Below are 16459 nucleotides of genomic sequence, written 5' to 3' on the forward strand. Positions count from 1 at the left end.
CCTGTCCTCACTGGTCACACTCCTGCAGAGTGCTCTGTTTGGATGTTGCATTCTTTTTATGTGCAGATAAAAAGAATTAGATGAGGCCACAGTTTCACTTCCTTATATTGAACAGAAAAGAACGGAGAACCTTAGGCAATATACTAAATGTTGTATTAACCATTAGGGTATGCTGTAAAGACTACAGACATTCCAGAGCTATGTTGATTAGTAATTAGCATGAAGCAGATGGGAAATCATGCTGTCTCCCCAGGAAGTTAACACAAACTAGTTACAGTATTTATATGTTGTTGAGACTACTCTGATAAAATGTGTTTTAAATAAATAGCAGAACTGGAATTATCTTGACATTTCAATTAAAAATAGGTATAACCAATTATTGAATTGGAAAATAGCTTCAAGTTTATGATGAAAAGAGATACAAAGTTTTCTGTGTTCATAAATGATCATTCTGTTTAATTTTCACAATGTGTTTTTAAAGGTATCTCAACTTGACTGGTACCCTGCTACCATAAATATCACAGCATGTTTTCTTATTCAAAATGTGTATATTCAGAGAATTAGAATTAATTCTAAAGGCTAAGGAATTTGGGCTACTTTGTAAAGTTGTTTTGAGATGATCTCACCAAGACAGATATGGAACTCGTTTCTTTTTTGTACCAATAGGGTTTCTCTCCCCATTCTCAGACCAGAATAAATTAGGACTCAGTTTCATGAACTGCATGTTATTGTACACAATTATTTCTATTTATCAGATTATTTCAAAGAGAATGATCACAGTGATCCTGAACCTTCAGGGGACACCACCATATACTATCAATCTACGAAGAAACACTTTGAGGAGAAAAAAAGTGGGTCATCATCTTTTGTTTCCTCCATTGAAGATGAGCACAAGCCCCTGTTCTCTGGGATAACTGATTACCCATCTGTAACAGAGAAAACTACAGAGGTAGACTTTGAAGAAATGGGTCATGCCAAAGAAGACATTCTTATTGACAAAAGAAGCAGTTCTTGTAAAGGTAATGTAGCTGTTGCTGGTTTGTAAAGTTTGAGCAGACATCTTTTTTAATGTGATTATAACAAATCCTTTTCTGAATGGTTCTGCTGATTGTTTACATAATGTTTACTTCTGTGTCTCCTGAAAGTTTAACTAGAAAAAAAAAAACAAAAATAAAAAACATTTTATATCTAGAATTAATATCTCTCAAGAGGATTGATGTAGTTTAATACCTGGGTTGTGGGACTGGGTTACAGAGTCACCAAAAGTCTATACCAGGATTTGTTAGTAAATCATCTTGTAACTAAATTGCCTTAGGAAAGTAATATAAACAAACAAACAAATAAACTCTTTAACAACTGGTATTGGACTTAAGTGAGTGCCCATGAATGAAAGCTGCACTCAAGGCAGTAAAGAATCTCTCAAAGGGTATTTGATATGCCAGGGCTGGGTGACAGTGAAAAATCCATGATGATGAGAGGAAGGCAAATCTATTGATGGTTGCACAGGCCAAAGGAAAAACAAAATGCTTTCGGGGAACTACTTTCATTCCCTGTATTAACAATGCACAGCAAAAATAAAGTGGAAAAAAAGAAATTATAACAGCTTGAAAGAATGCTATCCTATTCTGCTGTATGCGTTGGGAGAAGAGTGCCATTGCATCACAGATATCAAATCCTAACTTCCATAAGCAAAACACAAGAACAAAGATTTGAACTTTTGTATATGACAAATTATGAGAAATTATTAGAAAATCTCAGTTACTTTTCCATACAGTTAGATTACATAATTAAAATTAAATCTAATATACTAAAATATCAATTTTCTCAGTGATGGAAAATAAAATTAATGACAAGACCCAGATTAATATGCAATTTAAATATTGCTGAAAGTTCATTGGTAATTGTTTCAGTCCGAAGGGAAGAATTATGTATTTACTGTTTAATGCTGTTTTCCCCAGCAGTTTGTTTCTATTAAGACAATTTAACCATCTAACTATTATTCAATGGAGTTTAGCATTTGGGGATGTAATTTGAAATGTACCTAATGATTAAGTGGGCCAAGCAATGTAGTTTTTGCATCTCAAAGTTATGAACACAGTGAAATCTCTTCTTCTCAGGTTAAGGCTATATAAATCTGCACCATATAAACTTGTTGCATGCATACTGCAATTTGAAAGCTTACCTTTTGCCTACCAATAGCCAGAAATATGTCCTTGCAGCTATAGCAACATTTTCCAAGGCAACCTATTGCAGATTTTATTTGAGCTAAATTTAGCACATCTAAAGGTTACATATTGTGATTAAGACCACATTCTTTTTTCCACTTTGTAATTTTGCATTTCTGGTAACATGTGTAAAAGCTCCTTATCTTTCTTGCAACTTTCACACAAACTTCCAAGGTCAATAAAATAAAATCAGATTTGATTGATATATGTTTTTAACTAAGTTCTTACTCCTACTATTAACTGGAGATTTATTACAACTTACCATAAAAGTAGCTAGAAACCAAGTGAAATTTTTAAATACACTCTGCTTCTATGTATGTATGTTTATAGTCCTCATATGGTATGGTATGTTATAAATCTTGAATACAAATGTGCTTGTAAAAAGCTATTGCAATTCATTACCACTGTGACTGATACATATTTAATTAAGTTTTGTTTTAAGCTTTAGTCATTACTGTCAATGAATGGAAAGACTATTAATAATGTATTCCATAATACGGGTAGAAACTGCGTAAGGTTCTCTCTTATAATCCTAACATGCAGCTTTTGACATTAAAACACCTTTCAAGAAGACCTGATAATTTTTCTGTAGCTGGAAATGTATATATTGTGTGAAAATGCCATTTTCTACTTTCACTCAGTTGTTATTTAGGCTCTAAGACTGAGTCTTGAATTGTTCAAGTAAACCTAGTTATACATTTAATGAGTCAGTTCTCAGCCAGGATTTTCCAAGCCCTGTTAAGATCATAGTTGGTTATAAAGTTGTAACTACTGTTGGACTTTTCCAGGGTTACTCATGTATCTGGAAATACTTTAAAAGATGCTTAGAATACTACAATACCATAGTTTATAATGTATTAACTTGCTTATAGTGTATTTCTTAGTTTTATAATTTGAGTGCAAATTAATTGGCTTTGTCATAAATTAAATGTATATTGTAATAGTCTACAATACATATTCTGGGTCCCCCCCAAAAAAGTTGTGCTTTCCCTGGTATAATCCATGGCATTGAAAAGTGTGAGATTTACAGAATAAACTTTTTGTGCAAAATACCCAACAACTTGTTTTTGACAAGGCATTATAAAGCAGTGAAATGTATAGCCTGTACTTTCTGGTTTTACTCCTGAAATTCACTGCTTAAAAGTCCACTGGATTTGCAACATCCATCACACCCACATCCATAATTTAAATTTTTTTCTCCTGAATTTGTCATAGTCTGCTCCCTTCACTTTGCTGAGAGCTTTCCAAATTCATTGGACACTGTAGATTGTGCCATGCATGCCTGATAAAACCAAATTATATGCTTCTGTAACACCATTTGCCTCTTTCCTACTGTTGGCTTAAATGGCTGAGAAGCTGAACAGGTTTCTGTGTAGCCAGGATGAAATCTCTTTCCTCTTCTTTCTGCCCAGTGCATAAAATCAGTTATAGGTCATGCCACAAGAAATTCAAACGTTCTCTACAACTCCAGGAAACCTTCTACCACTTGCTAACCAAAGATCAGATAATGTAGTAAGCACCTTTCTCTGATTAAAAAAAAAAAAGGGAGAGAGAGAGGAAAGTCTCTTCCTACACTTTGAGTCATGTAGTGAGAGCTCCCCTTCCTGGTTAAATGTAATTGAAATACAAAATCTGAGCAGGATTTTTTTTTTTTCTTTAATTTCTTTACTTAAGAGCAACACTGATCAAAGATGTGTTTGAAAAGGGTTAGTTAATAGTGTTTGGACAAACCTCTTACATATCACCCACGCTGTGGTTTTTTACTCTTTTCTTTGAAACAGAGCTCTGGCTGCTATGGTTGCTTAGAAAACGTTCACAAGTGTGAAACTAATGTAACCTCTACTGAGTTATCAGCATGCAGTGCCAAAAGAAGTGTTAGGAGAAGCTCTGAGCAAACCATTCAGGGAATACTCAGGAATGTGGTTTCCATATCCAACTGCTCATACAACCAAGGCTAGCACCTTATAAGCAGTCAGGGATTTTGTCCAGCTATAGGTTGAAGCAGAAGTCTGTAGAACTTTTGCAGTAAAAACTTTTAATACATTCTGTAACTTCTTGTAGTTAATTACAAATATAATCCTAATAGGAGTTGTATTGAGCTGGTGCTAAAGTTTTCACACCCTTTTTGTCACAGTAGAGGAGGATCTGAGCGGTACTGAGGAATTTTTTGGCTGTTTGTGTAACAGATGTACTCAAAGTAACAAAGGTTTGGGGTGGGAAGGAGGGGGTGGGTAGACACAGAAAAAGCACTGTTTGATGTCACCTGTAGGCTCCACAAAGCTCCCAGCAAGATCTTCATTCTGCATCTCATACATATATGTGCAAATGGCATATGCTATGATAAATGATTTGAAAACGTTCACTAATCTGGTGAACAGAAGAAACAACCTAGAGACTAGTATGTAAACTAATTAATACATTCACAGAGGTGTAAACAAAGCAAATTCACAGAGGAAGTAGACCTAGCTAAAACAAGAAATCCAAGCAAAAGGGAGTGTCTGAATTGCTTTTAGGTGGTAAGTGTTTGATCACAAGAATTGGGAAGGACAAGAGTGATGGACTTTGGACACAGCAGGTACACAGAGAGAGTTGGAGTCAGCTTTTTTACAAAGGTCTGGAAATAAATAAACATAGCTTACTCATATGAAGACTAGTTTTAAATATGTATATATTTTATATACAATATATAAAGAGTGGAAGGGTAACTCCATTCAGCAGTGTAGCTGAAACTCTGCAGTAAGATCCCAATAATGTTACTGAGATTTTCTTACCTTGAAATAAATTTATGTACTCAATGAAAAGTTTTATGTGCAGTTCAAACAGGAAAAAAAGTAAAATTATTTACCACAAAGCTTCATTTAATATGAAAATTATCTCAAACTGACCCAGCAATGCTGAGTATTTCACTCTAAGGAGTCACAAATTACTAAAGAAAATGGTACCTTTCACCCCACAGTGCTGTAAGAGTTTTTGAGATATGATTTACACAATGATGTAAAGTTGGGTGAGAGACTAGTGATGCCAAAAGCTACATCACTGAAAATCAATTTCCTTTTTGAAAATAATAACCAGTATCCTTTTTCAAGCAACATGAGCTGCATTAAATGGCCTCTGTCTCAGGGAAGACATACTACACTTCACTAACCTCATTAAGACAAGCAGTGTCAAAATTACTGGTAAGAAAGGCAGCTTGCTGAGGTCTGGCAGCTTTCTCTACAGGGGCATTCCAATGCATCGTAATGCATGCTCAGTGCTGTAAATGAAAAGCAAATCCACCAAAAATCTAAACAGGGAATACATTTCAATACAGAAGGATTTTTAGAGACATCTCTGAAATAGGCAAAGTCATTCCAAGTATATATAAAAAATACACACATGCATATATATACCTAATTTAGTGCATTTAGGTTAGGGCATATATATTTCTAATTTCAGTAAATAACCAATTGATTAAAAAACACCTTGAGAAAATTGGGGGTTCATTGGTAAAATAATAGGAATAAAACTAAAGAAAAATCTTCAGTGGCACAAATCTCGTGATGCTAATAAGACAAAGCTGCTTGTTAGTCTACAGCTTCAAAATGTTAGCATGGATGTGACCACTTTTATCTCTCCTTAATTGGTATTAAAGAACAAAAAAAGAGTTGTTCAGGCAGTGTACTAATATACCAATTTGACTTTCAAGCTTTTGAGAAACATGAGTAAATAGGATGCCTACAGGAGATCAGCCTCCCTACAATAGTATGCATATAAAGCTTTACTTTCATATGTTTTGTTTTTCACCAGATATCACTGATAAAAGAAACTGGGAACAGGAGAACATCCAAGAGTACCAGGACTCCCCAGTTCAGTCAGCATTACCTCATGTTTCATGGGGGATCTGTGAAACTGAAAGCGACTTTATATATGGGGAAGTAGAGAATCGATTAGATATACTTCAAGAGCAACTCAACAGGTAAAAACAGAGATATGACTGGAAAAAATATATGCTTAAAAAAATACATAATACAACTGCTATTAATAATACTACAGTAGGAATGAATTTGCCCAGGAAATTTCCAAAAACATTCAGATCTTCAGAACCTTGAAACTACAAAAATAAGCCTGATTGGAATATCACTTTCTTGTATGTATGTATTCTGAGGAACACAAATATCACTTAAGTTTAGCTTTACAGATACTGAGAAAAATCTATTCTGGGAATGCTGGTACAAAATTTTTAATGACTTTAAGAATATTTGCATTACTAACCTCTAGGTATCCACATTAGCTATTCTGAATTGCCTTGCAGAAAAGCCCATCTCCTCAACTGACTGTTTAGGAGACCAGATTTTTTAACCAAGAAGCTGTACTGCTACATTTAAATCTTGACTCACTAAGAATTCTGTTTCTAGATACATACACTTCAATATCTGAAGTAATTTTTCCTTTATGGAGACCCAAAGAAAACCAGCTGACTTTCCTTTAAAATAGTATTGCAGACAAATTCCCTTTTTGATGCACTAACTTATTTGCAACTGTCTCTGTATTATTACCTGCTGCAACAGAAAATATGCTCTCTTTGTCAGAATCTATTATTACCTTTACTTTTCATCCTTCTCTCCTTTGCTCTCTGACACACCATTCTTTGCTGGCAGCTCAGCAGCATAGCCTAGAGCATCTTAAAATATGGTTACAGAATTTTGATCCATCCTACACTATAATTTACCATGTAGTTTCACTTAATTTTAAATTGCCCTATGCTCAGGTCTGTGGCTTTTTTATATTTTCACTCTGCAGTTCCATTACTTTCAATATTTTTCATGGCAAATACTACGACACACACTCAGCCTTAATTATACTTTAGTAGCTCTTCGTTGGCATTCTGTGCTGTATATTTTAGTAATCACCTTAAAGCCAGGTTTACTGCATATTGCTTTCTTATTCTACCATAAACCAATCAAAACATAGTGATTTTAATTTCTAAATACTATGTAGTACGTTAAGAAGATATTTTTAACAGGTAAGCTTAAATTGCTGTAATTTCTAATTGCAGTAAATTCAAGTAATCTAAGGAATTGTAAATGTCATATAATTAAGCAGCTGCATGTTTTCTGTCAACAGTAGCCTTCCAGTTACTCTTTTTTTTCTGAAATTTTAAGCTCTTGAAACTGCTTGTATCTCAACTTTACCCATAGTTTTATCAAATCAAGTTCTCAGCATTTTCCTGAGTGAGAAAATTTAATTGTTGCTAATAAACTAAGATTTAAATTGTCATTAATTTTATCAGTCACTTTATTCTGTAACTCTTGTAATGTTGTTATAAATGTAATAGTGATTTGTGATTTGTGTTAAAAGATATAATTTCAGGGTGTCCTAGGACCAAGGTTGGAGAGGAGCTTTTCATGCTTTCAGGATACTTTGGACCCTACCGGGTCTTCTATGAATGTAACAGGCAATAACCTTTCCTCTTTATATCAGATCTGGCCTGCTGTACTAAAAATTATGGTTACTTCTTCCTGAATCTTTCTCTGCCAGCTTAGAGGCTTGCCATAACATTCCTATTATTAAATGGTCATAGAAAGCTGGAAAGCCACTGTACAAGGAATACATCCTAGAGCTATCTCTGTTTCTTGTCTTTAAGAAATTAGAATTTCACAGGGGCTGTGTGCTAAGCATCTAAGGTTCTGTTCATTCATCCTTGGGTGGCATGACATGAACTTGTTTTAAAACTTGGAGAAAGGAGGGAGAAGTTGTATATGCAATGATATTGAATAAAGAATACTAGAGGCATTCTTTGAAGCATTGGGAAAATCCAATCAAGTGCTAACAAAGTAAGAATGGAGCAACTTTAGAGTTAATTCAGTGCTAATGGCAATCTTTGATGCAAGTCCTCCCTTTTATTCACTGTGATGTTAAGGCCCACTTTTAGTAGATGGAAGCTATCTAGCTGGCAGCATGCTTCTACTGCCATCGACCCCTGCATCATGCTTGTGTGAGATGAACAAGCAGCAAAGAAACCAAGGTTGCCAAACAAGAAGACAAGTAGGACACAACTGATTCTTATGTCCAAGTTTTGGCCTTTCTTTGTGAGAACTGATGCCACAAAACCAGTTTCTCCCAATAAAGGAAGAAGCCTCATTCTAAATATCCTTTGGACAGACCTTTTGGATTCATTTCATAGACGTTTTTATAAAAAAAAGATAGAGGCAATGGGCAACTCCATCATGATAGAAAATAATATTGATGTAGCACCTGGTGAAAGCAAAAATCTGCTAGCACAGAATCAATTCTGCTGTAGGGAGCCCAAGTCATAACACTCACAACATTAAAGGCTGCTGACAAAGATTTGTTTAGTGTGTCAGAAGATGAGTAGCAATACAGAAGGCTGTATATCTATATTACGGTCTGTCGTGGCATGTTCTGTAGCCTTCCAGCAGCTGGGGAGGCACAGTAGGCATTACCTATTCCTGGTTTTTTGTAGATCTTAGCAAGACCATTTGAAAATCATTTCAGTGCTATGAAATTTTAAGAACGAACAACATATAAATTTATGAAAAGGGGAGGAAAAAGAGAGAAAACTACTAAATCTGAACATCAGCAATGTTCATACTATGAGGCCTGAGTAATTCTGAATACATTTTTACAGTAAGGAGACTTGGGCTTTTGTGTAGGTTTTTTTTAATGATATCAAAAATTCGATTCATTTTCTAACTGTGGAAAAACACAAATGTGGTTTTCTGCTTATTTCAGTGCATTGTATTAGTATTGGGAATGCCAGAATTAATTGTGGGATGCATCAGAAACTGTCACATCCTCAGCCAGTACAAATCAATGTAGTTACAATGAAGAAAGAACATTTATTCCAGTTAATTTGAACCAAAGGCCTGGTCCCCCATGTTACTTTTTGTTTGCAACAGAAGGAATAGTAGTGGAATCATTCTTAATGCAGCAAAAACACCAAGGGCAGGCATGCAGATATCTCCTGCAAAGGAAAGTCAGCAAGCTTTGGAAGGGCTCAGTACTCCCTCTTCTGTTCTTTCCTGTTTAAGACATGGGCATGACATACCAAGCAATATTTTTTTTAATAAGATGCAGGTCCCTCTTGATTGCATCTACAATGAATCTGCTAAAAAATACCCATTTCTGACCATGAGTTCACTGATTTTGTGTTACTCTCTAGGCTTGAATCCCAAATGACTGCTGACATCCAAACCATCCTTCAGCTTCTGCAAAGGCAGTCAACACTCATTCCACCTGCCTATAGCATGGTGACTGCAGGTGCAGAGTATCAACAGCCAGCAATCCAGGTGATAAAAAAGCTCCAACCTGCAGCATCAATAAAAACAGACAAAAGTTTCAGTCCTTCATCTCAGGTATGTACGTGTCCAGTAAGATCAAAAGAGATTTGCTAATCTTTTTAGCTTCTGATGGAAGAAAGGTATACAAGTCTAAGTTCTTATTCATTAGTTTAAGGGATATAGTTTTATTATTTTGATGTAGCACCTCCACAGCAGATTTAGATACCATAGTTTCAGAGGCCACATCATCCATGCAGATACATGGATGGATACAAATAATAATTTTATAATCAGACTGATTTACTTTATTATCATGCTCTTCACAGAAGTTAGCAGAAATCACAAATACTAGACACAGTTATAACCACAAACATTTTCCAAGCATAATGCCTGCCTGCACTGATACATATGCCTTAGATCCTGACAGGCACCGTGACTATGTTTTCATAAATACATAGGCCAAACAAGTCCAGCTGATGCAGCACAATGGTTATACACATAGGGAAGTGCAAGGGACTAAAACCATTCTTATGTCCAGTTCCTTGCTACTGCTGGAGCTATGAACACACAGACATACCTGTGTTTCCCTATGCATTTACCACTTCAGTTGTGTCAGGTAAAATTGGATGATTTTCCAAATTTGTTTGGGATTTTTGAAGTTTAATAGCTTGGGCATATAATTTCCAAACAGTTGCACTTGATGATCTTGGATGACACTTCTATGTTTCTCTGATTCTATGTAGCATAAAATTAGTAAATTAAGCATGCTTGGCTGTGCCATATTCCTTATGCATATGCTGGAACACATGTAGTCACAGTACATTCACCACATCCAGAAGGCATCATAAAGATTATCAGGGCAGCAAATGTTCAGTAGTAGTAGTTTGCAGTAGTTTTTGTGCACATACCTGCACAAAATGTCACAGAATCACAAAGTGTTAGGGGTTGGAAAGGACCTCAAAAGATCATCCAGTCCAACCCCTCTGCCACAGCAGGATCTACTAGAGCAGGATCACCTCAAGTAGGTCACACATGAACGCATCCATGAGGGTTTTGAATGTCTCCAGAAAAAAAAAGACTCCACAACATCCCTGGGTAGCCCATTCCAGTGTTCTGTCACCCTAACAGTGAAAAAGCTTTTCCTTATGTTGGACACCCTCTGCAAATATCATCAGGCACACTGCATACATCATATAAATTCCAAGTTTAAAAGAACTGAGAGCTGAGTCTGGAATCCAAATGGTCATGGTGTTCAGAATGATGCAATTCCAGAGTTACGTTCTGAAACAAAAGCACAAATTCAAGAATGTTGAAATCCATACTCTTAGATCAGGTCTCAACCATACTCAGTCCTTCAGAAAGGGCTGTTTCTATGCATATCTTGATGTCATATAAGCAAGTCTGAGGAGGGGACAAGATATCCAGGCTTCTACAATTAATCAACAGAATTGCATTTGATTGCATTAAATCAAATAATGTACTGTGCAAAAATATTTCAGCACACTGCTTTATTTTCAAACATAGCTTTCCAGCAACCATTTCAATGCACTAATTTTGAGCAGAACAAGAGCCTGGAAGACACCAATTTAATTACTATCATATTTCTTCTACTTTTCAGTGTCCTGAATTTCTAGACCTTGAAAAATCGAAACTTAAATCCAAAGAATCCCTCTCAAGTGGAGTGCATCTTAACACAGCCTCAGAAGACAACCTGGCTTCTTTTTTAGCTCAAGAACATGACCAGCCTGTAGCATGTCCCCCACAACACTGTAAAACTTATCTCCAGCCAGTTAGGCACCCTTCCTTGCCAGAATCTTCACTAAGCACTGTAGAAATCTTGAGTCTTCATAGGCATGTTTCTGATCCTGGTCTTCCAGGGAAATAATACTTTTATACTGTTACTTCACATAAAAATGTAAGTGCTTTCGATGGCTGCTTTTCTTTTTCTTTTTTTGTTTTTTTTTTAAATCCTCTATACTTGACTCAGGGGCTACAAGGAATATACCATTATATGCAAAAGTACTGTATATTTTCCTAAATCTGAAGCTTGTAAGGTAAAGCTGAGCATTTCCGATGTAAATGTATATATATATATATATATATAGACAGACACACACACTAATTCTATGTTCCAAATGTAAAACTGCCAGCATTCTCAAGGCACCTTATTTATTTTATTTATTTTTTTTTAAACAACAGGCATGTTCTGAAATAACAGTTTACATTGCATGGAGATTACCATTTACTGCTATCATGGAAATAGTATTTTATTGTGAATATGTCTTCAAACCAAATAATAGACCAATAACAGTAATTCACACAGAAATCTCTCTTGCCTGACCAAGCTAAAATTCAAGCAAAACGTTCTTCTAGCTCACTTTTGAAAAAGGATTTATTTTTCTCTTTGTGAGCTTTTTACAATTAATGACAATTATTCTGAATCTAGAGAAAAAATAAGATAAGCAATTCTTCTGGCTTTGGAACAATTAGGGCAGAGGAACCAGCCTCCTTACAAACCAGTTAGAAGTAGGGATGTATTTTAACAGACGGGGAAACTCTGCCTCATGCTGGGAAATACCACCCCAGGTTGCATCAATAAAACTGAATTAATTGAATAATTTGCTTAGAAGACTTTGAATAACAATAAAATAAAAAAGAATCTACGTAGAAATTAGCTCTCATGAACAGACAGCTACTCTTCATTCGTCACACAAGCATAATCAAACCCAGTAAATAAATCTAATTTTTATGTAATACAGAAGACCATGTTCCTTTTGTTCAATGCAAATTAGTATCAATCTGTTCAATTAAAAACTACTTGACACATTTGTGTTTTCTAATTATTAGGGCGGTTGTTTGCAGTTACCTGTTTGTACTGACTGACCCCTCTGCAATGATCCTAGATAGGATATATGTATATGCGGACGCACGCCACACACACATTCCTGTATGTGTGAACGTGTGTATTTTATATATGTACATACGTGTGTATATATTTATATACACATAGGCACAAGTGTGTGTATATACCTACACTTACATGTAGGAGTATAGATATAGATATATATATATATGTATATATGTAAAATCACTTTCAGGAAAAATTGTAAACTTTCTTATTACAAAATGAGTAAGATTAGCTTGTGTCCAAAGCTGACTACATTAGAATAAAATGATTTAAGGTCTGTAGGCTTTAAATACAGTATGTACTGTATATGCATAATGCTTTGTGAATACTTAGATTTAATTTTATTAAAATATTATTCTGCCTCAAATGTTGTGTTTATTTTAGAAGGAACTGACCTTTTTATTACTGTTTTTAAATATTTTAAAATGTTCACATGATTTTTTAATCTTAAAGCTTTAATGTGAAATACCTCTAAGAAGAGAACTGCTTTCAGAAAAGGATGTAACCCACTTACTGGGGGAACAATTCAATTTTAACTAAAACCAAATTAATCTCTCTGTTATAAACCAGTGTAATGCAATAAATAGTGCTTGACCCTCACATTAATAGATACATACATTGCACGTTGCAGTCAGAATACTATCTAACACATTTAGTCACACACAGCTAGTAGATAAACCCAAGGTGGCTAAATCTCTCATTTAAAATTAGTGAGTGTTGAGCTACTGAGCAAGACTCTGCTTTACCTTTGCATATAAAGATACAAAAATTGATTAACTGAATAGCTTCATAAGTGAATAAAGAAGCCAACCCTTCCCACACAAGACCAAATTTTCTTCTGCCTCGTGCTACTGTTGAAAGGTCCAAATGCTACAATGTGCTGACTGTTCTTTATCTACCACTAAGAGGAGGCCTGCACTGTTCAGTACCTTGCAGGATCACACCCTGGATGACAGCATCATTGGGTCAGTCAGAATGTCTGACTGCCTATACTCCATGGAAACAGAAGTGCTAAATAACAAAGTGAAATTGCTTCTGCTTTTCTTTTATTAATATTTTTTAATAGCATGCATTACCAACTTCTGCTCAATCTCAGTCTAGTAACTAATATTAATGTCCGTTACAATAAACAAGCTGGCACATTTTCTAAAAAAGTATTTGTGGTTATGCTCCCCTTAAAACAGTCTGATTTGATTTAAAAATAAAATTAGCAAAACCAGCATAATGCATGAGCCTTGCTTTACAAAATGCATTTACCCAATTTCATCACTTGGTATTTCACATTAATGCAGACTGAGCCAAACAAGTGGACTGGGGAAGGACTGTTGGGGGAAAAAGACAGCAATTTCAATTAGTCCATAGTGGAGGAAAACCTCTATCCCTTACTCCCTTTCCTCAGTCAGAAATACTTTCTTCCTTCACTTCTTTATATTTATCAGGAAGAAAAATCTCAAATGGGGGCAATTAGGGAAGACTTTGCAAAGTTATGAAGATTATAAACTCCTTAGACATGCTCCCACTCTGTTCATTCAGTAAACAGATTCTCTGGTTGCATCACAGCTGCTGCCCATGGATGGATCTTTTCCTGATGCAGGTTGTGTCCTAGCAATCATCTCTCTTGTGAGCACAGGTCATTCACAAGAGCTTCTGCATGACTCACCAATATGAGTAATACGCAAAAAGTAGAAAAGCATTACGTGGCCTCTGGCTGCCTGCTTAGGTGAAGCAACTTGAGATTTGTCCACAGATGAAGTATGTCCTCCTATCTGAGAGCAGCTGACCTACGCTGGGCACAAACAGAATTGCAGGAGACAGCAATAGCAGCACCACAAAAGGCACAATTCCTCGATTGTAAGTTGTATGTTACACACCTGCAGATAAGAAGCTTTGATATTTCTATACTCTCCTGTTAAATATTTTGACAGTGTAAACACTAGTATTTAAGGTTGGTCTTTTCATACATTGGCTTAAATCAGAAAGAAAATCATTCTAATGGAGCCAGCAATGCAAACCAACATCAAAGTTTTAATGAAAATACTGATAAACTGCAAAACTGATTAGCATATTTTTCATCAGATTGGGAATCTAGGTCAAGTAGGCACCTCCTCTCCATTCACCTACAGGCCCTTCCTGTATTTACACACAGAATTTTTGTGGCTTCAATAACATATCAGCATTTTCAGAGTCACTGAGATAATGCAGCTATTTATTTTATTAAAGAAAACCTATAATTTTTCTCCACAAAAACTTTTGCACAGACTCCTCAAATGCACCAAAAGTGATATATTCCAAGCTAGCTGTACCAAGAAATAATGCATAGCAGTTTGTAATCCGTTGGTACACTGTCAACTTCAAACACTTCACAGAATCTCAGAATGCCAGGTTGGAAAGGGACCCCAAGGATCATCTTGCCAAATCTTTTTAGGTGATAGTATAGTTTAAGTGACATGGCCCAGCACCCCAACAAGGTGAGTCTTAAAACTGTTCAGTGTCAGGGAATCTGCTACTTTCCTTGAGAGATTATTCCGAAGTACTGATGTCTCCTGAGAAGCTTGTTACTGAACCCCATTGCCCTAGTCTCACTTTCAGAATAAACACCAGAATTTGCATGAAAATACTGGTAAACTGTAAAATTGATTCAGGCTGGAGACAGACATGGTATGCATCCATTGGTATATTTTCCAGACATGGAATTAACTTTTAAGTCACTACTTACTTACAGAAGGTCCTTTAATACTCTGAATGTAAATTTCCTTTTTATTATGGATATGTACTTAGACCATACAGCAGTCCCAATGTTATTTATATACTGTATCTACTCTATACATTGTTTTTTTTCTAGACTTGAAAAAGAATGTAGTAGAAGTTAAACAGCAAATAGCATGGGGGGGGAACAACAAACCAAGATCCACAGAGTACAACACATATGAAAAACAAAGGCAACACTGAGTTTTATCCATGATGCTAAAGGAGCATGTCCCAGAGTTTGTAATTGCATGAAGGCATCACAATGGCAAGCTTACTTTTTCTCACTGCACCTCTATGTACAAATAGTAGATAGAACTGCATTATTAATGAAGAAACATTTTTCTGCATCTAGATATTCTAGATATTTGGGGTTTTTTTAAATGCCCAATGGGAAGTTCTTTGATTATTAATGAATGTAGAATATGGCTATTCTCTTTGGAATGGAAATTAGATGGTTCAAATTAAAGCCTCTCTCAGGAGGCATTTGCCCCTTCTATGCATTATTTACATTCTCTATACTGATACTTTCTGATATTGTAAAGTTGGAAATACAAAGAATGTTTTGAAAACTTAGTCTAGATAAATACTTAACTACAGTGAGCTGTAGCAAGTCCTGTTTGTGTAACAGGTTTTGTATAATCTAGTTAATATAAGTTATTACTTTGCTTTCAGAAAAGATCTCCTGGAAAATTGTTTGCTATAGAAATAAAAGTACTTGTATACTGCACAGACAGTCAATATTTTATATCACCATGAAAACTAAATATGCATAAATAAACGTAAAGCACTTATTTCAGTCATAACCAATATGATGTGAACGTTTGTGACTGACTCGAATTTAGTTACTCTAATGCAAACACCATTAACAGGGTTCCCAGAATGATATATTTCTATATCAAAACCACTGAGCAAAATAAAATTTTAATTACATTTAACACCAAGGGCAGAAATGTAAAAGAACAGGGTTACACAGGACAGTGTGATCACTGGCTGGAAGCACACAGAACAGAAATACAAAATTTGTCATTTTTAGACAATCCTGTGCATACAGTTATCTCCTTGTGCCATATTAACATCTATCCCTGAAGTAGAACTGGAAGTTATATCCATGTCTAGTCCCTCTAACTTCACCAACTGAGGAATTAATCTGGATAAAGCAGCTCACAATTGCTTTCCATTGAGGTCCAAATTTGCACTAAACACTTTTAGCAAAAGTGCTGTTTAAATATCTATCTTCATAGTCAGACACTTTCACTGCTTGAATAATTTTCTTTTTGAGAGCTGAACAGCCATTGGAA

At 35.4% G+C, this 16459-nt stretch overlaps 1 protein-coding gene across 1 annotated transcript in view; it reads left to right on the plus strand.

Annotated features, from left to right (window-relative positions):
- Positions 1 to 13253, plus strand: part of KCNH7 (potassium voltage-gated channel subfamily H member 7) — a 228139-nt gene extending 214886 nt beyond the window's left edge. The window contains exons 15-18 of the mRNA XM_068138751.1: positions 756 to 1019; positions 6012 to 6180; positions 9388 to 9580; positions 11124 to 13253. Coding sequence (XP_067994852.1) covers positions 756 to 1019; positions 6012 to 6180; positions 9388 to 9580; positions 11124 to 11390 — 893 coding nt within the window. The 3' untranslated portion in view covers positions 11391 to 13253. The remainder of the gene's footprint in view (positions 1 to 755; positions 1020 to 6011; positions 6181 to 9387; positions 9581 to 11123) is intronic.
- The last annotated feature ends 3206 nt before the right edge of the window (positions 13254 to 16459 follow it).

The sequence above is a fragment of the Melanerpes formicivorus genome, unplaced genomic scaffold (genome assembly GCF_026170545.1).
Source record: "Melanerpes formicivorus ecotype bairdi unplaced genomic scaffold, bMelFor1.0.p_v2 SCAF_5, whole genome shotgun sequence".
NCBI classification, from domain to species: Eukaryota; Metazoa; Chordata; class Aves; order Piciformes; family Picidae; genus Melanerpes; species Melanerpes formicivorus.